This window comes from Erithacus rubecula (assembly GCF_903797595.1).
Source record: "Erithacus rubecula genome assembly, chromosome: 9".
NCBI lineage: Eukaryota > Metazoa > Chordata > Aves > Passeriformes > Muscicapidae > Erithacus > Erithacus rubecula.
Window position 1 is genome coordinate 6,570,252 of NC_136660.1, and position 25,304 is coordinate 6,595,555.

A 25,304-nucleotide genomic window follows, 5' to 3' on the forward strand; every position below is an offset into this window, starting at 1 on the left:
TGGATTAGGTTCTGGCAGAGCAGTGGATTTGTGGGCTAAACAGAGCACATGCAATTATCAGCACCAAGTAGTGCAGCCCTTGCTTGATCCTTGATTACCCATGACCCACAGGTACAGCCTGCTCATTGCCACCTCTTGTTTTAATTTGTCTAAATGCTATCCACACTCTGCTGTCTTCTCTCTGCAGGAAAGGCCCTTATTTGAGTTGCTGACAATGTGAGATGAACAACAGAGCAAAGATATGAAGGGCTGTAACCCAATTAAAAATTACCATATGTACTGTAGCTTTCAGAAGTGCAAAGAGCAAACTTTTAACATGGGGTGTCAAATGCATGTTATGCATTTTTCCTTTGTTCTTATTAAATACATAGAAGTTAACATTACTTGTCTATCTCTCAGTTTATGTTCAAACTCTTCAGAAGTGTACAAATTCTGGGGAGAGGTTTGAACAAGAGGAGAAGATTATGGTAACAAAAAAGGCTTGTGTGACCAGGGTAAGGTGAAGACAAATGTGTGAGGGCAGGACAAATAGCCTTCTGCCACCATCAGTGTAGTCAGGGTGGGGAGAGGTGGAGGAATGTGAATGAATGTGTAGGATGAAGGCAGAACTCTTAGGCCAAGGGCAAGTGAAATGAAGAGCTGGTGAAAAGATGTAAGAAAAAGCAGGGCAGGCCTGTGGCAAAGATCTCCTCAGCTGCTGTTTTCAGCATGTTTCCAAGAGGCCTGAGGGAAGAAAAAGGTTCCAGCAGCGAAGGCAAGGAAAGAGATGAGCTTGCTGATGGCTCTCAATGTGTGGCAGTGGTGCTGTTCTGTAAGTAAGTGATGTCCCCGGTGACATTCAGTAGCAGCTGCTCCCTCAGCCCCACCGGTACACACCTGCCTGCCTCTCAGCTGTCACATATTCCCTTGGTCCCTTATTTCACTGCAACTAGGAGACAGGCACAGCTCCAGGAGCTCCTGCAGGTGTCACAGTGCCTGCCAGCCTGTGTACCTGCTGACTGTAGAGGCTGGGAGGTTGGAAATGCACCTACTTTTACAGGTTTGTACTCCTGCAGCTGAGTGACCGATGTCATGTCAGCTCTTCCCCTGAGCTGCATTAGCACTTCTGTGTCTGCTTTCTTCTCTTGCCTTGCTGCAAGTGCAGGGAAGGTGGCACAGCAAACTCTCCATTGGGATGGATGGAAATAATTTCAATAAACCAGCTTGTGATGCTCTTTATTCCACCTATAAACAGGGAGGCAGCTCTGGGAGCCATCCTAACCTCATTCCAGGTGAAACAAAATTTCCTTATTCAGCTGGATGTTTGCCAAACATTTTGCAACAAAGGAAAAGCAATCATTCCAAATTGCTTGACTTCTTGGGCTCAAACTCAGCAGAAAACCTGTCACAATTACTGGCAAGGTGTGCATTGCAGAGTAACAGGCATTTTATGACTACTCATTATCCTTTTCCTGTAGTACATTACCATGTGTCCCGCTTCTCCAAAATACTTAAAATACCTCATTGTGTCACCATATTTCCCTCTTGTTTAACTGGAAGACAATCACACAGAAACTAAAGAAGTGGAAGAGGAGAATAAAGGGCAACAGGGTGAATTTGGCCTCCTTTCGTAGCCAGATGAACACTTTAAAGTATTCTCTACTTGGGCTTTGAAGGATTGCAGCAGCTCCAGGCACCATTCTCTTAACAGACAATGCTAAGGAGAGGTATGATGAATCCTAGTTACAAACTGAAAGGTAGATACTTTTAAGTTAATCTATTTTATCAATTTTTTCAACAGGAAAAACTAATTCCTGTCATTTTATTGTTTATCAGTCACTTGTGCCTTTAAATCAAACTATATCAGGTGTCTTACCTAGAGTTTTAATTATTTTGAAGGTGTTTTGAATATACTGGGAAAAAGTTGAATGTACTGGTGAAAGTTGTCTTTTGGGGGTTCACACAGTCTCCAGATAGCATCCTTCTGAGATGATCTTCCAGTGGAAAGATCTGCTTAGCTCAGGTAAGGAAATGCCTTTGAAGCTCCACCTGTCTCTGAGGAAAGCAGTGGTTAGAAAGGAAGGAAAGAAGGATAAAATTCTCTTCATTTTCCAGAGCAAAAGCTGAAAGAAAACTCTGTGACCCCCACATCCACTCTGTACTTGAGCAAGACAGAAGATGGAAGTAGTCAGGGAGTCCTCTATGTGAAGGTGACCTCTCCCTGTATCTTTCTTGCCAAGGCAAATAGGAGCTCATCACTGTGCCACAAAACTGCATCCAGCCCTGGGATAAGCCTTCCTGATACACAGCACTCCTTGTGCTAGAGATCTCAGTTCCACTGGGAGTGGGCTTTGCTTGTGGAAAGTTTGCTTACTGGAAGGTTAGGAAAGGCTTTGGTAATTTTGAGAGTGGTGTGAGGACAACATGCATTAATGATGACCCTGAGGCTGAGAAGCAGAACACCATTAGCCCATCAAAAAGAGCAGGCAATGTCTAAGTGACAGGGGCATAAAAGAAAAGCATCTTTTTTTTCCCCCAGTGGTAGTTTGCCATAAGAGCCCCTTTCTATAGAATTCCTTCTTTTCTTCTAGGATTCATTTTATACATTTCTACCCTGAAGAAAGTTAAGTATATAAGCACACAAGAACTAAAATAGCACAATATAAGACTTACTAGAATTAAGGAGTGGGGGGAAAAAAGCTGGGAAATTGTGCACTGTTGAGGGTTTCCTGGAAAGCATCTGGTTGTGCATTTTTATCTTTAATTTCTATAACATCTATACAAGCTTCAGTGATCCCAGTAACTGCTACTAGAATGTAAGACTTTTCTCTGCAGGAATTCTGCTGTGTTGTAGCTCTAGTTTTGAACTGAAAAATACAGAGGAGGATATTGGGTGTTTTAACATACATGTTGGTGTTGGTGCATAGTTGTATATGAGATTATTCAAATGCACACCACAATCTTCCCATACCTCCAGAGTCTGGTAATAGTGGTAATAAAAATGCAGTGTTGCTGCTGACAATCCCAGTATGCAAAAACCACCATTATGCTCTTTCTTTAATAACCTCTAATGCTGGAGAGATTTTCCAGACTGTATAAGAAATTTCTGTTATAGCAGTATGTGTGTTTTCACCTTCTGTCTTACACATTCTGTGTCAATATTAAGCTCTTCCTAGAGTTTGCTCTCAGTTGAGGATTGAGAAGAATTATCTTACTAAATTCCGAGTTAATCTGAACATTTTGGTAAAAAACTCTTCTGGTTTGTTTTAAATCAAGGAAGTGAAATTTGAAATCAGACAAGCGTAATTTTTCTGATGAAAACTGCCCTCCACTGAGAGGCTGGGAGGAGAGCTCAGAGGTGGAAGTAAGTTCTTTCATTGGCAGCAGGAAGAAATACCAAGTCCATGTGACTGGCAATGAGTCTTCATAGTCCTGATGTGATCAGCTGCTCAGTCAGAGTTTAAATTAATGCAGCATATGACTAGGAAAGGTTTTTGCTTTGTTTTGTGCCTTGCTTTAAAGGTGCATTTCAGAGCCCAATGTGAAGCTGTAAGTTGAGACATTTACTTTTCTCAGTTATTATTAGCATCCTTATGTTTGTAAGACTCCAGCTGTGATGGTAGAAAGAGGCAATCTCATAGGACAGCATAGCACATGAGAAACCCAGGGGGAGTTCCTGGTTTTCTAAATGCTTTTAAATGTAACCATATAAAATCTACTTTGCACACTGACAATTTTAACCCTTCTTTTTTCATGACTTTCTAACCATTTGTATTGCTAATTTGTAGTAAAACGAACAATTCTGATTGCTGTGGTGAACTGTGATGAATAATGCTGTGTGTCAGAGGGCAGCTGATCTTATTTCAGCTGGGAAATGTTAGGTGGCTCATTTCTCAACACAAGATAGCTCAGAAGTTTTTGTCTTTTCTTGTGAAGCTATAGATAGAGAGCTGCAGCTGGAAAGGCTTAGTGTTCCCTCTGATCAGGCACAAGCAAAGGCCACTGACTGTAAAAGCAGGTCACTCCTCACCCATCATATTTGTGGGTGTTATGTAGCTCTGGAGGAAGGCACAAGCCCTGTGTGTGGGGGTGGTGGGCTGCAGCAGGCAGTGGATGGAGACAAAGGGAGAACCACCACCCACAGTGTTTTGAAGTGTAGAAAAGGTTGCATTCACCTAATCCATGGCATTTTGAGCTAGGTATGGCCTCAGAGTACTTCAGGTCATGTGCCCCAGGAAATCTGCCAAGGAGGAGAGGGAAGGCTGTGTTCTAGTTGATAATCCTGTGAGCATTTTTTGTGTAGTTTTAGCTTACACTTCTCACAAGTGATGCTTCATATTCCCTGTAGAATTTATTAACTCACAAATTGGACCTCAATGTCAAGGGGTCTACCTGAGACATTACCCAGCCTTGGATATTTCAACAGCAAGGGCAAGCAGCACTCCAGCAGAAATTCTAAATCTGAACCACATCTTTTAATGGCAAATTTTGGAAAGCATTTCACCTTTATTACTGTGGGAAAACATCTTCAAAAATTTCCTGATTTACTATTCTATCTTAAGAACAAAGGGAGAAATTTATAGAAGATCAAACGGATAAAAATAGACTGAAAAGACAGCAGATGCTGTTGATAAACTGAAGAATTCAGAACCTTACTTTTGGTGGCTATTTTGTTTGCTGATACAACAGTTTTAGTGTTAATAAGCAAAACCAAATTTGCACGTATTATGAAGCTTTTTTTTTAATCTCTTGTTTCTTGTGACAAGTACAAGTAACTCCATTTGGAGTTCCTTGCTTTAGGTTTTGTCAGCAGAAAAATTAATGATGGTGTTGTCTGATGTTTTTTCACTTCTCAGTTCACCTTCTTAACTGTGAAATGAGAGATGGGGAAGGACAGGACCATACATATGAAACTTCTGGTTGTGGTTCTTTAAGGCTTGGTCCAACACCGTATTGAGCAAAGACAAGTTTCTTGGCTTGAACATCAGTGTGCAATTATTCAAGTATTCACATTCTTTGCTACCAGTAAAAGCTTAAATAGCTAAACAGCAAAATTAAATTCTGAATAAAGACTTGCCCTCTCTGTCTTTTTCCTCTTCTTTTCCTCACAATGCTTTTCTGAGATGTTAAGGGTGACAAAAGTTAAAAGTGTTTTTAATCCCTTGTCTCGTGATTTTTTAAATAAACTATCTGATCAGGTTAGTAAAGTACAAAAAAACTGCGAACTCCTTCCAATGGAATGGGTGCTCTTTGCTAGAAAAGAGGAGCTGTTTGGTCGTCCATAAGGACAAATACTGCACTGTACATATGGAGTTTTATTTGCTTGATTTCTCCTGCTTCATTAATTATTTCAGGGAAACTGTGTGTAGTGTGTAACAAACTTTTCTGGAGCAATCCCATCCTTTTGCCCTCCATCTCTTTGTAATGTGAACTTGCTGCCTATTTTCAACCAAAAGTAACTCTAGGTTTCAAGTTGCTAAAGCCATTAAATTTATGTTTTTTGTAAAGACAGGTGATCACATAGAGTTAGGATGGATTGCAAGCTCTCAAGCTCAGTCCTTATTCAGTGCTGCAGAATTTTCCCACATTTCCAGCCAGAACGATCGCCCCTGTCAGAAGCTGGGAGAGAAATATGCTGTCCTAATAGCTTTGGTAGCAATCCAGAAATATTAATGTCTTTTAAACAGGACTTGGTTTTGAACATGAAAGTGGATATTTTTAATTTTTTCACCTGTTGCAAGCAAACAGTGTGACCTAACCATTAATTGCTAAGTGAAAGTCATTCCTTTTAGTTTTGAGCTGTGCATTTGCCAGCACTTATCTATCTATTCTAGAATCAATTCTCCTTCATTTATGGCAACAGGAGCTTTGACTGGCAAATAATTAGATCCAAAGTGTACATTCTTATGGGGTTATGCCCTCCCCTGTGCTGAACTAAATTCAGCTTAGTGTAGAGAAGAATGAGAACCAGACTTCTAGTAGGTATTTGTCTTGCATTTTGTAATGCTGTCCCTTTCTCCTCCATTTTTTTCTTGATGCTTGGAAAATGCTTTTCTTCTTGTCTGTGTATGAGGCAGTAAATTATTACTACTAAATTGTTTTGATGCATTAACAGAGCACTAGGATCTATTAGGCTGAGTTAACCTCTTTACCCCTTAATATTAACAGGTAGAAAAAGGTGTTCGTTAATCTAAATCACCTGCAGTACTCTTTATGTGAAGACACAGAAGTTATTTCCTTTACCTTTTTTTTTTTTGTCAGGAAAATAGAATTCATCTGTCTGTCCTTCTGACCTCAGAAACATCTTTCCTCCTGGGAAGAGAGGAAAAGCAGAAAGTATCTCCACATAATTGTTTCTCTCTTTTTTTTTTTTTTTGATGTCCTCTTTGTGATTGGTAAAGTAATGTGGTGACCCCATATTATATCCAGTCAAATAGAATAAACTCCTTTTTTCAAAACCAACTCACGGAAAATTTAACTGATCACATAATTTTACGTCCCTGAAAGGACTAGACATGCTGCACTTTCTGTTTAATATGCTAAGCATTTTCTTGCTTTACTTTGCTTTTTAAAGGAATGAGAAGCTACCCTATCAGAGTCATCACTTTGATACCCTAATGATCATTAATATTGTAGAATGAATCTCTGTCATTTAACCTTGCTAACATGCATTTTACCTCTGTGATAATATTAATTAATACTTTCTAGTAGCTGTGAGTTTGCTTCATAGTGAAAGTTTGTGTAAATGAAAATGTAGCAACTGCATGAGGTATTTGGTGTTACGATTAGGCTGTGAGTCAGCTTGTCACATCTGAGAGGGGATCTTTGCTCGGTGCTGTTCTCTGTCACTCCACTCACCTGCAGTTCTGAGGAGCACTGCTGAACGCTCTGTTAGCTAGGTCAGACACCAGTCCCCCTCCCCAGCTGCTCAGGGTGCATTTCTGATTCAGTCAGCCACAGGACACGCTCACTGCATGTGCTGCTTTCTGCTGGGTCCCACGGCCACTGGTTTCATGCAGCCAGCTCTTTGTGCTGCCCTGAACACACAGAACACATCCTTTACAATTCTCTTTGCCTGCATACACTAGCTGCGTGCTCTGTTTAGACCCTTTTTATTTTCACTTGGCTCCATATGATCAGATATATACAGGACACAGCCTTCATACGCCATGAGATAAAGGATTCATCAGGGCATGAAGAGACGTCCTGGCTGCATCTTGTTAAAGAAGCGCCTGTGCACACACACACACACACACACATTGGTTATGTAACTGTCCTCAATGTGCAGCATCCCTGCCTCTGTGGCCTGCCAGGCAGCACTCAGGGAAGCACACACACTTCTCTGCAGCCCCTCTTCAGTGTTACATCCATTAGAGGAACAAATTGAATAGGCAAAATTAACGGTGGAACTGAAATGAAGATGCTGGCCAGGCTTTCAGAGTTGGCTGATAATGTTCAGAAATAAGCGATGTTGGCCTCTCATAATTTTTTGAATGAGATCTACAGATAAAATAGTTTTGTTTATTTTTCTATGGCTCCTACAAGGCCAGTGAAGTTGAGGTATGAAGCCTTATCACTACAGGCTCAGTAACAGCCACAGCTGGATTAAATTGCTAGGATTCAGTAAAATTGCGTAAGTTGAACTCTTAAGCCAATGTTGTGAGCTAAGGCATAATCATGTCATCTTATAACTCCAGCAACAATTTGGCCTTTGTTTTCACCATGTATATGTTGAGATATCAGGCCAGTAATTTACATGTGTGGTTGAACACAGCTTCCCTTTGCTTTCAGGGAATCAGACTGTGTTATGCTTTAGCAAATTGGGCATAATTCCTTCTGCGAGCAAACCAAAAATGGAGTTCATGAAAGACAGGCATATGCATATTTATTTTCATGTTTTTTTCTTCCACAGAATGATATCACGCCATTGCACGTTGCATCAAAAAGGGGAAACGCAAATATGGTCAAACTCCTGCTTGATCGAGGAGCTAAAATTGATGCCAAAACAAGGGTAAGCTTAAGTGTGAGTGCTGCAAGTGACTGTGTGGAATTATTGCCTCTGACCTGTGTCTTGCTGTAGAGCTTAAATCATTCATCTTCCCAGTAGGCTGCTACAGCTACACTGCGCTTCTTTTTTATGAAATGAGTGCAGTAGGATATTAACATTTTACATCTCTTATAGCAAGTGTGTGAAACATCAAGGAGGGCAAAGTTCAGAGCCAACTATTTTCCATGTTCCCTTTCCAGTTTTTAATTAGGAGCTGCTTTTATCTACTTGGGAGTAGAGGTGAATCTACAGGAACATGCTAAAAGATGAGAATTCAAGTCAGATATTTCAGAATTTGAATGCTAGCAGGGTAACTTTGAGCTGCAGTGTGTTTTTGCCTTTCACCATCCACAGGCTGATGAGCCTCCTGCAGCTCAGGCTCTGTGAGGGGTGCTTGGCTGCTGCCTGGGATTTGTCAATACATCCTTGTGCTGGGCACAAGGATGGTTTCCATCAGGCTGACTCCTAACTCACTGCCCTGAGTGACTTAGAAACACAGTGCATGTGGTTATGTCTAACTGACATAGATAAAACCCAACCAAACCAGAGATATTTTATTTACTTACACAGCAGAAAAAGAAAAAGAAAGAAGAAAAAAAAAAAAAAAGGAAAAAAAAGAAAAAGGTCAAATGTTTGGAAGTACACCTGGAACTAGTGGTGCTGTGGGCTGTCAGGGCAGTCTTTGCAACACACTCCTGTGTGTGCAAGGTAGCTCTCAAGAGCTGTCCCAGTAACTTTTTGACAATTACAATTTTCTTGAAATATTAATTTATCACCTCTACCTTTTCCCTTTTGAATTAGTCTGTTTTAGTTCTACTGTTCGGCATCATTCTAAACAAAAGAAATTAATAACCTAAGAATATTTTTTTCTATAGCTGCTCCTGTATTCACAGGTTTTTGTTTGGTTACTGTAGTCTCTGAGATTTCCTGCAGTGCTTGTTAGGCACATTGCTGTTTTTTTCCTCTGTTGGATTCAGAAACTGGGTCAATTTATTTTGTCATCTCTTCATTCTCTCCACATGTTCTTTCTTGTTGCTTCCATTTTACCTTTAGCAGCTGATGATTTATTTCTAGAATGTTTCCGTTTTTTCTAGTTGGGCAAAGAGATGGAAGAGATGACTTTTCATGGGTGATGTGGACAGTGGGTATAGTTTCTGGGCTGAAATTCCAGCCTCCTCTGTGCTACATCAGGGTGCTGTAAGGGGTGTGATTCTACCTTGTGGTGGGAAGGACCCATTGGTGGTGTAACAGATGTGCAGTTGGTCAGAGCAGGGAGAAAAGGACTTGCTGGGGGATTAGGTTGCCTCTGCAAGTATTTGCATGGTCCGCTGCAGTCCAAATCATTAGGGACAAGTACTTTAAGTACTTAGAGTCAAGTTAGTTCTTTTAGTTAGGAAAATGCATGCTCTGCTTAATTTCCTATATCACAAGCTGCAGGTCAGACACTGGGATAATTTATGTAACTAAAAATACAGGCTGGGACGGAAACAGGATCTAGGAAGAGGGCAGAAGCTCCTGAGTCTGGCACAGCTTCCCGGTGAGGCAAAAGGCAGTGATGACGGTGGTTCACACAGTGCTGGTTTGCTTTTTCTGGCTCCCCCAGAAAACACCCCAGATGGCTGTATGGGGAAACAGCTTCCCCAAACACCCACCCAGTCCAGAAGTCAGAAGGGATTTGCATAACTTGTGCTGCTTGTGCTGTCCAGGTGTCACTCCAGGCTGGCAGTCGGAGCGAGTCACTCCGGCTTCTGGCAGCTGGAACGAGTGGGAGCCATGGGAGCTGTGGGAGCCGTGGGAGGTGTGGGAGCTGTGGGGGCTGTGAAGCTGTGGGAGATGTGGGGGATGTGGGAGCTGTGAAGCTGTGGGAGATGTGGGGGATGTGGGAGCTGTGAAGCTGTGGGAGATGTGGGGGATGTGGGAGCTGTGAAGCTGTGGGAGCCATGGGAGCTGTGGGAGCTGTGGGAGATGTGGGAGCTGTGGAAGCTGTGGGAGATGTGGGGGCTGTGAAGCTGTGGGAGCTGTGAAGCTGTGGGAGCTGTGAAGCTGTGGGGGATGTGGGAGCTGTGAAGCTGTGGGAGCCGTGGGAGCTGTGGGAGCTGTGAAGCTGTGGGAGCCGTGGGAGCTGTGGGAGCTGTGGGAGATGTGGGAGCTGTGGAAGCTGTGGGAGATGTGGGGGCTGTGAAGCTGTGGGAGCTGTGAAGCTGTGGGAGCTGTGAAGCTGTGGGGGATGTGGGAGCTGTGAAGCTGTGGGAGCCGTGGGAGCTGTGGAAGCTGTGGGAGTCGTGGGAGCTGTGGGAGCCGTGGGAGCTGTGGAAGCTGTGGGAGTCGTGGGAGCTGTGAAGCTGTGGGAGATGTGGGAGCTGTAAAGCTGTGGGAGCTGTGAAGCTGTGGGAGCTGTGAGCTGTGAAGCTGTGGGAGATGTGGGAGCTGTGAAGCTGTGGGAGCCGTGGGAGCTGTGGGAGATGTGGGAGCTGTGAAGCTGTGGGAGATGTGGGAGCTATGAAGCTGTGGGAGATGTGGGAGCTGTGAAGCTGTGGGAGCTGTGAGCTGTGGAGCTGTGAAGCTGTGGGAGCCGTGGGAGCTGTGGAGCTGTGGGAGATGTGGGAGCTGTGGGAGCTGTGGGAGCAGTGGAGCTGTGGGAGCTGTGGAGCTGTGGGAGCCGTGGGAGATGTGGGAGATGTGGGGGATCTGCTCCCAGCGGGACTGACTCATCCTGGCAGCCTTTGGGGCCAGACTCTCACACAGCTGCGGGTGGGCAAAGGGAACAGCACCAGCGGGGCTCAGAACCAGAAGCAAGAGAAGACTGGAGGGAGATGATAAAAGGGTGTTGTTTCAGGAGTGCCTGCCTGGTTCTCATATTCAATTGCAAAGATTAATTGCTCTGAGCTGGCACAACACATGTTCCTGCTAAATCTCTCCTGTTGTTCCAACCTGACCCAATGTTGTTTTCCAAGGCTGAACAACTGAGATATGTCAACTTTGCAGATATTACCTTTTTTTTTATTATTTTTTAAGCACCATATTTCTTTTCAGTGTCCCAGATATAGAATGGCCCTACAAAAATTCAGGATGACAAAAGCTCTGGTCATATCCTTTACAGCAGCATCACCACTGTTGAATTCATTGAAAGGCAAAGAGCAGCTGAGGCTGTCTTTTCTGATACATGTTATCAGCTGGATGCCCAGGCAGAGCCCAGCCTTGGGTGTTCTGTGAGGGGCAGGTGCTGAATGTGCACACAGCTTGATAACAGGTGGGATTTAAATGTGAAAAAAAGTGAGTCTCCCAGAAAAGTATTTATAAATGTGACACCTCTCTCTTTTTTTCCTATTTTTTAATGAGATAAACAGAATTTTTGTGTGTAAGGGATAAGCAGATTGGTTTTTTGTTTTTGTAGTATAGTTTTTTTTGTCTTGGACATTATGATATGACATAATTCAAAGATTGGTTATGGAAGAAAAAATACTTCCTTAAAGGTAAACAGCAAAGATTCTCTGTCCTTATGAAAGGACAAAAAAATCTTGAAATTGCTGGTTTCTATTGTTCAGGGAGATAAATTCTTGGGCCTTTGTTTCTCCTGTTTCATGTCTGTATTTCACCTTTAAATGTGAATGCAGAACATACTGTTTTGTGTTGTTGACCAAACACTAACAGAGACAGGATTTGCTGCTCTGACTCTTAGATGGGACAGATTTAGCCATTCAGCTGGTATTTTGTATTCTGTTGCTGCAATCCATTCTCTGTATGGGATACTGGAATACTCTCCACATAATGCTTATTTTTATTGTTCACAAAAAGAACAATTTTATAGATAAATTAACAAAAAGCCTTTGCTAAGTAATAAGTTGAGGTAGTAATTTCTTTTTCTTAGTCATTTACATGAGCATTTGTTGCTGACAGATGGTCCAGTAAACTGTAGTGCTGCACAAAAGGTTAACATGGAGGGCTGAATCCATATCCTATTTAAATTGTTATAAAAGTAATCCAGGAGCTCCCACTTTCTCTGTATCCATTAGGACTGGGATTTGATGAGCACCATTACACCTGCACACTGTAGTTGTGAGTTGAGAGACACATCCCAAAAATTATGTTAAAACTATTTTGAGACTCAGATATGCCTTTTTTTTCCATTTTAGTTCATGCTATGTTACATTGTTTATTTTAACCAGCTGTTCATCTTTCCTTTGTTGTCTTTTTCGTGCATGAGGTGTCCAGCAACATTTGGGGCTGAGTACAGAATTCTTAAGGGTACTCCTCAAGAAGTATGTACTGCCAGGGAAGCTTTAATCATTCTGGTTTTCAGTTAAGATTCTGGGCAAAGGCAGTTAATACTCATGTAACATGTTTACTGAATTTTGCCCTAGTTATGTTTTTCCTGTCTTCCAGAAAAGACTTTAAAAGTAAAATTCAATTAGAGAGGTTGATTAAATTAGCTAGATTTGCTTTGGCTGCCTAATACTGTATATGCCAAAGTGAATTTGTGTCTGAGGCAGGCAGCAAGCAAGTTTTAGCCTGGATTAACAATAAGTGTTTATAATCTCCATTCTCTTGATTTTGCAGCTAAATAACAGGCCCAGCACTCATATCTGCATGAAAACATGTGGGATACAATCTTTGAAGATGCATCAGATCATGCATAAGCTGCTCCAGAAAAGTCATGTTTATTAGGATATGAAATAACTACAATGACACTACCTTGGCACTCTGAGTGTGCTTTGCACATGCAGGGAGAGAGAGCAAACCTTGTTTGTTGCCCTACTGCCCAGAAGGGGCAGTTTGCAGTAGTGCCAATGGAGTGAAGATTTCAGGAGACCTGGAGCACAGAGGGGCTGTGGGATAGAGCCCAGCTAGGCTGAGTGTGCATGGAGAGTCACTCAGCAGCGCTGGGCAGATAGATAAACCCTGGAGGCTGCAGTAATTGCTCTCCTGGGAGTGTGTGCTGTTACCTCTGGCTCAGGGGACAGGAGTGCCTGGTGCTCCTGCCAAGGCTGTGGGCAGGCTCCAGGAGTTGGCTCGAACTCTGGCAAGCTCTTGCTGAATATCTACATCACATTTAAGTTTTTACTGAGTATTGTGCTTGGTTTCATCACTCTTGAACTGGGTTACAAGCTGATGCTCACTGATGTGAGAGCTGTGGTACTGAGGCTATTGTGGCTTTGGGAGTCAGCCCACAGGATGCCATGATGCAAGGGGAATATTGGGTGAGCACTGACTGGGAAGAGGTAGCTGGGGAGTACAAGGAGACTGCTCTGTGCTGACCCCATGCTGCTCAGGGCTCCCTTAAAGACATGCATGGTGGTGAGGAAACACACTGCAGCAGGAAGGCTCTGTCTCAGGACAGGTGTGACTCCAGTGTAACAAGAGCTACACAGGTACCTGAGTGTAACAGAGACCAGAAACAATGCTTAGGTCTTTTGTGTGTGTGTGTGTCTGTTTGTGTGTGTGTGTGTGTGTTTAAAATAAAAGCTAAAGCAGGCAGCAGCCCCAGAAATGGGCATGCAATGCTAATGAGAAGCTTGTGCCTAATCATAACTCCTCCTATTGTCCTCTTGGCTTTGCTGAAGCTACTCTCAGGCTCTCTGGAGGGATAGATAATACAGATGATATGATTTATCATGTCAGTGCATACTTACAGAGTCCTTAATCTGCAGATTATTGTCATAATTGTTTGTAATGGTTTTTCTGAGCCATTGCAGACTATCATATTAAGGCAAGTTTGCTTCCTAATACATGTAATATATTTTATGCTTCACATAGTATAGTCTATGTGAACAGTAAATAAGCAACTAGAAAGTCTCCTGACAAAGTCAGTGAGTCTTACTGAACTCAGAGCAGTCTGTTTTAATCTCTTTTTAAAAGTCTTTGTGATCTTCATTTCAGATTGCCTCTGCGCATTTCTTTACCAGCTCTGAGTGTCATGTAGCAATAATGTCTTTAGAAATTATAAAAAAAAAAAAAAAAGAAAAAAAGAAAAATCTATGCAACTAAATTATCTGTATTGGAGTGTATTTGCTCTTTGTGGTGGGGGACCTGACATCATATGAACAATAACTATGGATCAGCCATCCATGGCAAGCATCCGTGTGCATTGTCTTGTGTCTCATGTGATGCATCTGGTAGTAGTGACTGATGTGTGGCCCAGAATGAGGTTCAAGCTGGCCAAGCATGACTGGCTGCTCCTCCTGAGCCACAGAAACCTTGTCAGGCAGAAATACCCACAGAGGGGCAGCACACTATGCTCTGGAAGCACTGGAAGGGTCTCGACTGGTACCAAAATATGATCGAATGTGTTTCATTTCTTTGCGAGCATGGTATGTACTAACCATGGTATGTTGGTGAAATGACTTGGGGAGATATGAAGTCTGGAAAATGGTCTCTTTGGTGCCCTGATCTCCTTGAGTATCTATCTTTGATGTACCTGCAGAATGTGATAATTATAGGAAGTAAAAAGAGTGAACAATCTAATGTACATGATGATCTTCAGCTCTTGCCTACAGGTCTGTAGCTACCCAGCCTTGCTGGGTTTGATTTTCCTTCCCATACAAGTTTTCCCTTTTTTGTAGGTGATATTTTCGTATCAAATGTTTGTGTTTTCTCAGTACATGATTTACCCTCACCCATGGAAACTACTGGTAGAAAAAATATGCATTACCTATTTAAACACTTGTGAAGCTATAGCAAAACATTTACAACTCAGCTGAAAAATACATCAGCTGAAACCTGCATCATTTGCAGGTTTTGGTATCTTTTCTCTTTGTCTTTACTTAAACGTTTTGAACAATAAATCTTAAATTTGTGTAGTATCATTTTAACAAGACGCACTTTCCAGTATTTTATGGGCTGAAATAGCAGGAAGAAGCAGAAAATGCAATAAAATTGAGAGGTGTCAGTAAGAACATTGTGGGCCAAGCTGCATTCATCTGGTGGGAACAAATGACTCCCTGAGTGAAGGGAGTTAAGTCTCAACCAAAATATTTTCTCCATCTATGTCAAAAATACATGCCTTACTTTTAATGCAAGAATATGCACAATGAGAACCATACAAGTTTTAAATGAGAATAGCAGGAAAAGTTTGTCATGACAATTCCTACCTGTTATCTTTCATAGGTTTATTAGGAGCAGGAGAATGTTAGGCTCTCTGAACCATCTCCTTCCTCTTCCTGGCTGCCCTCTACATTTTGCAGGGCTTAACCTGGTATTCCAGTAGAGTGTAGTTTAGGAATTACTGAGGAAAAATATTATAATTGCACGTAAAAAGTATGACTGAGGAGGTACCTTAATAATATTTGTTATCATGCAGAAAGGGAGGGTGGGAGTGTATGTGTGTGAAGAGAGTGTGAGAAGGAACTTTAGATAATCCCTTATATAAAAATGATGTGACATATGTATTCTAGACAATACCACATATATGTTTTAAGAGTAGTGGAAGACATCAGAGAAAAGCCCCTTTCGTTGTGACTTGTAAATGGAGATCCAAACTTTCTGAAAACTATGACATCATTATTTGCAACAAGCAATAGGATGTTGACTATTACTAACAAACTATTCTAAAAGAGGTATAGACAGTATGCCTTGACTCTAGGCCAGTCATTTAGCTGGAGTCTTCACAAGACAGAAGTGAATCCAACATACTTCCATTACCTGGGATTAAGATGGTTTTCTCATCTGCTGTACTCTTGTCAAAATCAGTGTAATAAAAGAGTCTGAGGAGAATTATTTTTTCCTCTCAGGCTAACTGACTATCCACCAACTTTGATGCATACTGACAAATGAGAGACCCAGTTTTCTCCCAAGGCAAACACACAAAAAGCACCTGAAGTGCAATCTCATCTTTTTTTTGCATGTGCAGAGAGGGCTGGAAGAAGCCCATTGCATGAACACCAATGTGATATGACTACTTACATGTTCAGAAAATCAGAGCCTGAATGTGCTCTGTTGGTTTGAACAAACAGGTTCAGGTGTTCATCTGTGGAAGAGCAGCGCCTTGCAGGAATTAATGAGCCTCCTAGGATGTCACAGGTCCCTACAAAAGCGTGCAAGATTTTAGCATGTCTGACACTAATCAGTTATAACTCTGTATCCCACAGGATGGGCTGACCCCCCTCCACTGTGGAGCAAGAAGTGGCCATGAACAGGTTGTAGAAATGCTGCTGGATCGTGGTGCCCCTATTCTTTCCAAAACCAAGGTAACTGATACTCTTTCCTGCTGGGATAATCCTTGGGATTTTTTTCTTTTTCCTAAGGTAATTCTGTATATCTCATATGTTTAAGGGTTTGGCAATAACTTTCCTATTTCTTAGTTATTTAAAGTAACTGTGTGGGAGCTCTCCAAAGTGAATGCCGTATGTAGAGCACGTCTGCATATGAAAATGTGTTAAATCGAGATATGCAAGAAAAGATTTCTGTGCCAACCAAAAAGGCTTGTGTGGTAACCCTATCCTTTGGAATTTCAGTAGCTGAAGATCTCTGTGTCTATCCTGGAATAAATACACAGTGATTACAATAAATCTTCAGCTTGAACCAATTTACCCTAAGGCTAGAGAAGAGACAAGAGATAAAAATAGAGCAATGTCCCTTTGCAGAGACAGCTCTTATTTCCTAAGGACTTAGCCTGATTATCAGTTCTCCACTTTCTGTCTCTCTACAGTTTATCATGCAAAATTCTTCCTGATAATTTCAATTTCACCTATGCCAGGGTGCACAGATTGCTTTAGACCCAAGGGCTGGCATTAAAGGAAGCACTTCCCAGAACTCTCCTGGCAGCAGACTCTGCTGTGCTGTTACTGCTGATTTCAAATCTCAGAGCAGCAGCCTGCTTTTCACCACTGCAATCCATGACTTCCCCATTCAGGGATGACATTTGGGCTATGCAGTTTGTTGAGGTTCTTTCCAAAGATAACTTTCACTACATGGTGGTTTGTTTTTTTTCTTAGTCTGTAACCAATGTGTTTCAGCAACATTTCTGTTCCATTGTTATTTCTTTTCTCTCTCTGTCATCCTGTCCTATTCTGTCTCAGCACCCTTCTATATTCTGCTTTTCTCCTCCCTCCTTTTTGCCCCCTTTACTGGAATATATTTAGCATTTGTTTGGGGAGGTTGGTACCAGCTTTCCTCTGCTCAGTGAGTCACTGGCAAGAGCTGTCATGGGTAATCTGACAGACAGTTTTCACCCATCCTCTGCATGTGGAATTTCCATGGACTTCCACAGCCCTAGCTCACAAACTCCATGAGTGGGGGAGAGCCACAAGGGGCTGTCTGGAAGCCCTTGTGCCACATCTGCCACTCATGGAGCCTGGAGCTCATACTCCAGGGAGAAAGGCTCTTCCTCCCTCTTGGAGAGCTCTTTTTATTACTTAAAGGGAAAAAAAAACCCAAACCACCACCAAAACACCACAAAACCCCCAACCGATCAAAAAACCACACTGCAACAAACCAAATCAAAGAACACCCACATAAACATCCACCCTATTTCTTTACTACCACCATTGTAAATGAAAACCTCTCCTAAGGAACTACTTTCTGTTGCGTGAATGTTGTATTTTCAGGTGTTACCTCAAAACTTAAGCTGCTTTCAAGACTGTAGGTTTTGAAGTTGTTGCTGCTTCTGAGCAGGCTCACACAGCCTGGCCAAGAGTTCACTAGACAAAATCAGGCAGATTACATGGGATAGTGGGTATGAAATTGCCTAAGGCTGAGAGAAAGGCTGGATGTTGATCTGCAGAGGCTTATATAAACAACTTTTGCAAAATAAGAGCCTCCTCTGGAAGAGGGAAAGTTGTTACATGTTAAAAAGTGAACAGAAGAAAGTACAGAACTTCCTGCATTTCCTTCTGATATGTTAATTCTGCCATTTTCAGAAGGTAAGATAGTAAGTAGCTGTACCTCTGAATGGCATAAATGAATTCATTCATTTGGCACTAAAGTGCAGTACTGTCCTCTGCAAAAATCAGCATCTCCATTCTCTTCAAATTAAGTCATATATTATTGGAAATAGGACACATCTTTGAAAGAATTTGAACTTCACAGAGTCTTCTCATGTTACATAAAACTCTTTCAGAATAATAACCAGGTGGCAGTTTGGTAACTATTTCCTGCTAGAGATGGTTTAGTCTAGTGCTGACCCCTTTTTGCACTGGAAGAAACTTAGATTTATTTTCAGGCAAGGTGATGACCTAATGGATTATATGGGGGTTTCTACAGGCAAAATGGAAAAGGAATTCAGGTCCTGAACATGCCAATGATTTTGGATGTAAGAAATTACAACCCTGTCAAGAAATGTCCATATTTTTAAATTACTGGTTTTCCAGACTTCTTTGGCTCTTCATATTTTATCTTTTTTTTTTTTTTTTCTTGCCCCAGGGTTAATGGCTCTAGGGTGAGAAAAAAATCTTTCTCAGATTAAAGCTCTTTGACACAGCTACAAAATAGGCTTGGTAATTTTATGTTTACCTAATCAGACAGTTGATACTTTGTTTCATCTCTATGATCCTATTTTGTTTTAAGGTTTTTCTATTTTATTTTATTTTATTTTATTTTATTTTATTGTTATTTTTTATTTTTATTATTTTTATTTTGGTTTAAGGTTTTTTTTTTTGGGTGTTTTAAGATATGGTGTGACCTTATGGTCCTTAATGGTCAATGTCTTGGACTAATCTTGATCTTCCCCTTTTAATAGTTTCTTGGCAATCTTTAAAAAAACAGTAAGGTAAGAGTATTTATGAAGTGGCTCCATCCTAAAGCACCAGATCATTTCTTAGGGTCATTGTTAGTCTGTCTCTCACAAGAAGGATGTGGGCCTGGAGTACATTATTACATGTAACATTTTTATTTTGAATGTGGCATTGAAATATTAACTGACTTGTGTAAGGTTATAGAGTATCATCAACTGCAACATAATTCAGCCTGGTTTAGTGTATAACAAAATAAAGTTTTCCAGTTTATTTTGTCTTCATCAACTTCTTTAGCATCCAGTCTTGTCTCTAGCTTTTCTGTGTGAGGTCTATCTAGCTGCTGCACTTTTCTTGTCCATTTCAAATTTTGATCAAGTATTTTGCTGATTTTTCAAATTGGCTCTGTTTCTTCCTTTCTTTCCCATCCATGTCAGTCTTTTTGGTACAAGTCTCTCCTTAAGGGAGTCACATGTCAACTTCCCATTCTCTTACTGCATTAATAAGCATGTTTTATTGGTTGTTATTGTGAAGAATGACACTTTTCACCCAAAGAATCTTTCTTATAATAACGGAAAAGGATGGTATTTAAAGTTTCATTATATTTTACTCTCACCTAAAAAGCATCATCAGTTATAAACTGTTACCAGGAGGACTTGGTGACCAAGAGAAATTAATCTTTTTTCTTCTACTGTAAACTACACTAGAAGACAGTGCAAATATTTAAAATGCCCTACTAGTATCAATCTTTCATGCAGATAATTGCTGTAGTAGCCTTTGGGAATGGGAGAGAGGCTTATCCAAGCCAACATAAATCACAAGTGAGATTCCAATGAGGTAATCTTACTTGAAAGATATTACAGTGCCCAAGAATATGTGTCTCAACACTGCAAGTAAACTGCTCTCCAGTTCTGACAGCATGCGCCTGTTTGCTTTCACCTTCCTGTTTCCGCCTCAACTTAAAATATTGTTTCTTGCTATTTCAGCCTTTCTTTGGAGTGGTTGTTAGGGCTGTTATGGCTGTGGGAAGGGTGAGGGGAGGGTCTGTTCAGAGAGGTCTCGGCCGGTTTTGCCGCGGTTCTTTGCCTTTGCTGGCTGCGGTCACAGGAGGGCACTGCGTCTGTGAGCAGAGGTTTGTGTTTCACGGTGCAGACACAGTGTACTGGCAGTCACAGCTTATAAACTACTGTGTGCTGCTACAAGAATAGCTTCTGCACTCAAAACTAATTTTGGCATTAGAAGAATCGAGTTAAAAAAAACCTTATAGCTGGAAGAAGGAGCTATGTACCACTGCTAACAAAGCCTCTTTCATTCTGGCATATATTTTTAATCTTTCATCAAGAAAAAGTGTCAGTGCTTTCAGTTTTTGAGAATTTTCCCTCACGGTTTTACTCTGGAAATAATATATTTTGGCAGCTTGTTCACTATTTTAAACACTTCAAAAATAATTCACTGGTACATGAGTCTCAGGTGTTTCACTGGTGGAACAGCTTTACCACTGCTGTTGGTAGGTCGCAGCATGGAGGTTTTATTCAGAGATTTTTAGCCCAGTTGAAACTTTCAGTGCTGTACCAATGTGGACTGGGAAGAGTGGTCTCCAGAGTTGGGTAATGTGGTATAAGCATGTGAATGTCCCAAATTCAGGAAATCACAGATGGAGGGATAAAGGAAGGCTGTAGTGTTCACTGAGTGATGCTTTGACCTGTGCTGTCATGCCTGGTTTACGCAGGCCACATGTAGAGTGGCAGGTATAATTCATCTTTAAAAACCAGCAAATTCCCTGGCTGGGGTGTTAAAAGTCACAGAGTGCTGTTCCTCATGTAACTCATGTAAATTGAGCAGCTTGTCTGAGCCATACTGGTGGAAAGACATTTAGATCATCACTGGTATGTTATGACTGTTTTTCAGCGTTGGGCTGCCTACAAACTCTAGCCAAACAAGCTCCAGAATCTGGAGTCAGAGCCCCCATCCTTACACCAAACATGTTAAGTTTATTTTGGGTGCTCTCTGAGCTTGTGAAATGCTTCATACAACAAACACTCCCAAGAACAACACGGAGGAGTTTCCTTTCTCTGAGCATCCTCTAACCCATCTGTGCTGGGTCTCTCTGTTGGCAGAATGGTTTGTCTCCATTGCACATGGCAACACAAGGGGATCATCTAAACTGTGTTCAGCTCCTGATTCAGCACAACGTGCCTGTAGACGACGTCACCAATGACTACCTGACTGCGCTGCATGTTGCTGCCCACTGTGGCCACTACAAAGTCGCCAAGGTTCTCTTGGACAAGAAAGCCAATCCTAATGCCAAAGCACTGGTGAGTACAGCAGGGCACTGTTCACAGCTGAACATTCCTGCAAAGCTGTGCTGAGACTTACTGGCAGTTATTTTCTGCCTGTGGATGGCTGACTGAGAGGATGAGCTGTTATTGCCGCAGCCCAGGAACAAATGCTCCAAGTTCAAAGTGTTAATAATGTATCCTGCAATCAGAGAAAACCTCTGCTTGCAGACAGTCAGCAGTGATTTATTAATTTTTAGTGTAACTAGAGCTCTTTTGCTTCCTTTTAGCTTTTTGCAATTATGAATAGGTGAAACAGCTGCAGACATAACTGCTGTAGTTTTTGGTATGGAGAGAATCCTCATTTTCCAAGTGTTTGTACAGAGAAAATAATCAGTGACGTTTGAAACTAAGGGAATTTTTATAAGTTCTCAGTGATGTGAAACAGTAAAAGAAAGGAATGAGTTACATAATGAGTGTTTGTGGTATTCTATGTCAATGGAGTCATATGCCTTTCTACTTTAGAAACAACTTCAGCAGCAAAATACATTAGTGTAGTTAAACTGCATACAAACAGAATACATTAATGCCTTTTGTTCAAATTGCAATCGCAATCCATTCTGTTTAAAATGTCTCTTTGATTTGTTCTTCAAAACTGTTCCAAACGAATTTACATTCTGACATGAATTGGGTTGATTGGTTTCAAAGCCTCATGCTAACTCATTCAATTCCTGCAATGTTATGTGAACTCCTGAAACCCTCACAAGTCAGGTGGGATTGACTCTCTTAAACACAGAACAGGCTCCACAGATTTCCTTCTCTCAGTCCCTGTGCTTTTTGAGTGTGATCAACCTGTATTCAGGTGTCTGTGGTCAAGCTATTACAATATATGAAACACACCTGAGCTTGCCCTGGACATTGTCCACTGCCAAGGAGAGGGTTGAAAGCTGCTACACTGGAACAGACAATGACATGGACCTCACATCATGAAAACATACAATATTCTTTGCCATATGGCAGGTAAAAAATATAATTTTGATCAGATCTGAGGGCCTAGCTCTGCCAGTTGTTTTCAGAATGTTCTGCAAAGGCTCTTTTGTACCCAGCAGCATCAGCATTCAGTGCTCTGATGTTACTGTACCAGTCATGGGTGCTCTGGACAGCCTATTTTCATTACTTACTTTTTTTCTGTGGTATTGTCTCACACTAAATAAGATGGTAGTTCTAATGTTCACTCCATTGCACACATCTTTTTTAAAGGAAGGGGTGAAATACTTGCAGTTGCAGTAAGCTGAATGGTAATGAATGGGGAAAAAAACAACCAAACAAAAAAGTAGTAAAAATAGCTTAGAAGTTGTAAATTCCAGAGCCTGTAATAGGTAAAGTGTTTTTTTTTTTTACCAGCAGTTCTAAAAGGTTGAAAGAAAATCAACCAAAAAAACCCACCCCAAATTCCCCAAAAACTCCAGCAGAAAACCATAGCCAGTTAAAAGTGAATATGGTAATCAAAAAAGAATGGTTTGATAGTTTTTCCTGAATTAAGACTTCTATAAATAAATTAATTATAGGAATGGGCAATATATTTAATAATTAAAACTGGATATATGAAATAGATCTTTATCTTCTTATAAGTTTTTGCTTTATATTACATGAAAAATGTAGTAATGCCAAAATAAATTGGAGAGTTGTTCCTTTAAAATGGAAAAAAATCTTCTATGTGAATTCCATACTCAGTTCTACTTTTTAATGACAAAGGCATCAAAACATGTGTTCTTTCTCATTTCCAGAATGGTTTCACACCTCTTCACATTGCCTGCAAGAAAAACAGAATGAAAGTAATGGAACTTCTTCTAAAGCACGGTGCATCAATTCAAGCTGTAACTGAGGTAAGAAATGGTCTTTCCATGCTTGTCTTTGCTTTCCCTACAAAATTCATTGTAACTGTTTTGATTAATATTTCAATATTTCTGAAAGATCATGGACCAATTAAGTCAATAATTATTGTCAATTAGATATTATAATAAAACTGAACAATAAATTCAGTTGCCCTAATGAATCACAAACTACTGATATATGTTGGGATTACAGTGAGAATAACAAGTGAAATGTAACAAATAAACTTTCCAAAATCTACCATTTTTGCTATTTTTTCCTGCAATTTAAGGCACTGAGGATGAAATTTGCTCTGTTACAGACATTGAGGAGAAGACTATGCTTCACTTAAGTCATGTTTTAAAAGGTGGTTTAATTCAGACCTTGTTTTGGCTTTCCACAGAGAAGTTATATTCTCCCACCATCGGGAGACATCACAAATCAGCTAGACAGAAATCAATATGTTGTCACTTCAGTCAGCATGAGATAGTCTGCACCCAGTTCTTGGAACAATTCTGAGATTAATTAGGTACCTGTGGGAATTTTAATCCCTATGTATGTATATTGTACCAAGTTAGGAGAGGAGGAAAGATCACATATATGAATGTGTGACCACTGTGGCATGAGCCATGTTAGAAAATGACAGGAAATTCCAAGGGTTAAACAAGGTGCAATGGGAAATAGTTCATCTCCACAAGAGGGAGTTTGATTTAATGTCTGTGGGGTTGTTCTAACTACTCAGCAGCAAACCATACAGATCCCTTCCTGGCTTGCTTTAGGGAGAAGAGTCTGCCTTGGCTACAGTTCATATAGCTCCACACTAGTGTTTAAAAACTTTTAAAAGCGTTTACTAAATTGTTTAAAACAGATAAAAGAATTAACACACTCAGCCAGTTATTCTGCCTTCCTGCTCATATTTGCTGTTCTGCATGAGAAAGAAAGATAAGTGTTTTCCTCACTTCTACCCTCTGGGACTTGTATATATAATCTGCCTAAATCATGGGGATTTCCAGAGATTCACTGGGCCTTCTCCTTTTCTTGGTAGCAAAACCAAGCAAACCCTTCTGAAAACTCTGGCTGACTGTTGGTACAGCTCTGCAGAAGCATCTGTGAGAAGGCTTTAGGGTGATTCTTCATGGGGAAATGTTAACTACTGATCAAATTTTTAAAACTAAATCCTTAAGGTCATGCCTTGCTGAATGACTACTCCCTTTTTCTCCCCTCTACTTCTCTCTCTCTTTCTCTACAGTTGGTCTTTCATATCCTGTGTAAGAGCAGTGGTGCAGATTCATGATGGTGATCTTTTTTGCATAAGCTGAATGTTTCAGAAAGCCTTGCTTTTGTAACAGGAATGCTTTGTGGGGTTTTTTTTCCCTGTTTATTTAGCAGAAAGACATTTAGCAAAAAAGATATTTAGCAAAAGCCTAATCTTAATCTTGCTTAGCTATGGTTGACTTTGTTGACGAAGAACTAGTGAATTCCTAGACCATTTATATGTTTGCTCATGAACCACACTCATAGGTGTTTCCAATTCTGTGTGCCCTTTCATTTAAACAAATATATGTGGTTTTAAGAAGATAAAACCCTCTCAAAAGAGCAAGCAGCTGGGTTTATTCGCTTTAGAAAAATGTTTTCCTCATAGCATTCTGGTAAAGGCATATGGAAGTAGGTATTTAAATGGACTCTGCTCTGTTTTTCAGTCGGGCCTAACTCCAATCCATGTTGCTGCCTTCATGGGACATGTAAATATTGTATCACAACTAATGCATCATGGAGCATCCCCCAACACTACCAATGTGGTGAGTCACAGGTTTCCTTTCAGCCAGGCAGGACTGGGAATGTGTGCTAATATCTGAAAGCAGTGCTGGGACCAAGTGCCCAATTCTGCTGTCCACCTTCCACCTCCATAGCACCTGTGGCTCATGCTGGAGTCACAGGAAAGTGCAGCCTGCTGACTCCTGCTTGGGAGATGCTTGGCAGGTTGGGGAGATTTCCAAAGAGGCTGACCCTAAGTAGGCTGTAATCTCTTGATTTTCTGAAGTAAAGAACGAGAACATACTGTAGCTTCTCAGATGTAATTTTTGAGATCTGTGCTTGACTGTTGAGCAATCTTTTCCCAAGACCTGGGGGGGCCTGCCATTTAAGGAAAACTCAACAGATTGCAGCAGATTGTGGGGACATATTGCCTGTGTCCATCCAGCCATCTGAGCTCCCTCTTCTGCTGGCTGTGTGCTGTGTGCCCCAAGGCTCCTGGGGCATGTGTAAAAACTGAACTTGTTCTTAGATGGGTGTTTGAAAGCTGGGAAGTGGAAGAGAAGCAGAAGTTTGTTGATCCTCTTCAACAGTTTGGCCTTCTTTTCACTTTTCAAACACAGGTGCAGTTAGAAGACAATGTTTTGTAAAAGTCTTCACCTGCTAATTCTATTAAATTACATAAAAATGCAACACCTTTTCAACTTTTGTTAA

The 25,304-nt window shown here is 41.1% G+C and overlaps 1 protein-coding gene across 4 annotated transcripts in view; it reads left to right on the top strand.

Annotated features, from left to right (window-relative positions):
* The window catches only part of ANK3 (ankyrin 3), a 348,817-nt gene that overhangs the window by 221,756 nt on the left and 101,757 nt on the right, over positions 1 to 25,304 (top strand). For all 4 annotated transcript variants that reach the window (XM_079313269.1, XM_079313272.1, XM_079313268.1 and 1 more), the window contains exons 8-12: positions 7,892 to 7,990; positions 16,111 to 16,209; positions 20,808 to 21,005; positions 22,754 to 22,852; positions 24,539 to 24,637. In XM_079313269.1, coding sequence (XP_079169395.1) covers positions 7,892 to 7,990; positions 16,111 to 16,209; positions 20,808 to 21,005; positions 22,754 to 22,852; positions 24,539 to 24,637 — 594 coding nt within the window. The remainder of the gene's footprint in view (positions 1 to 7,891; positions 7,991 to 16,110; positions 16,210 to 20,807; positions 21,006 to 22,753; positions 22,853 to 24,538; positions 24,638 to 25,304) is intronic.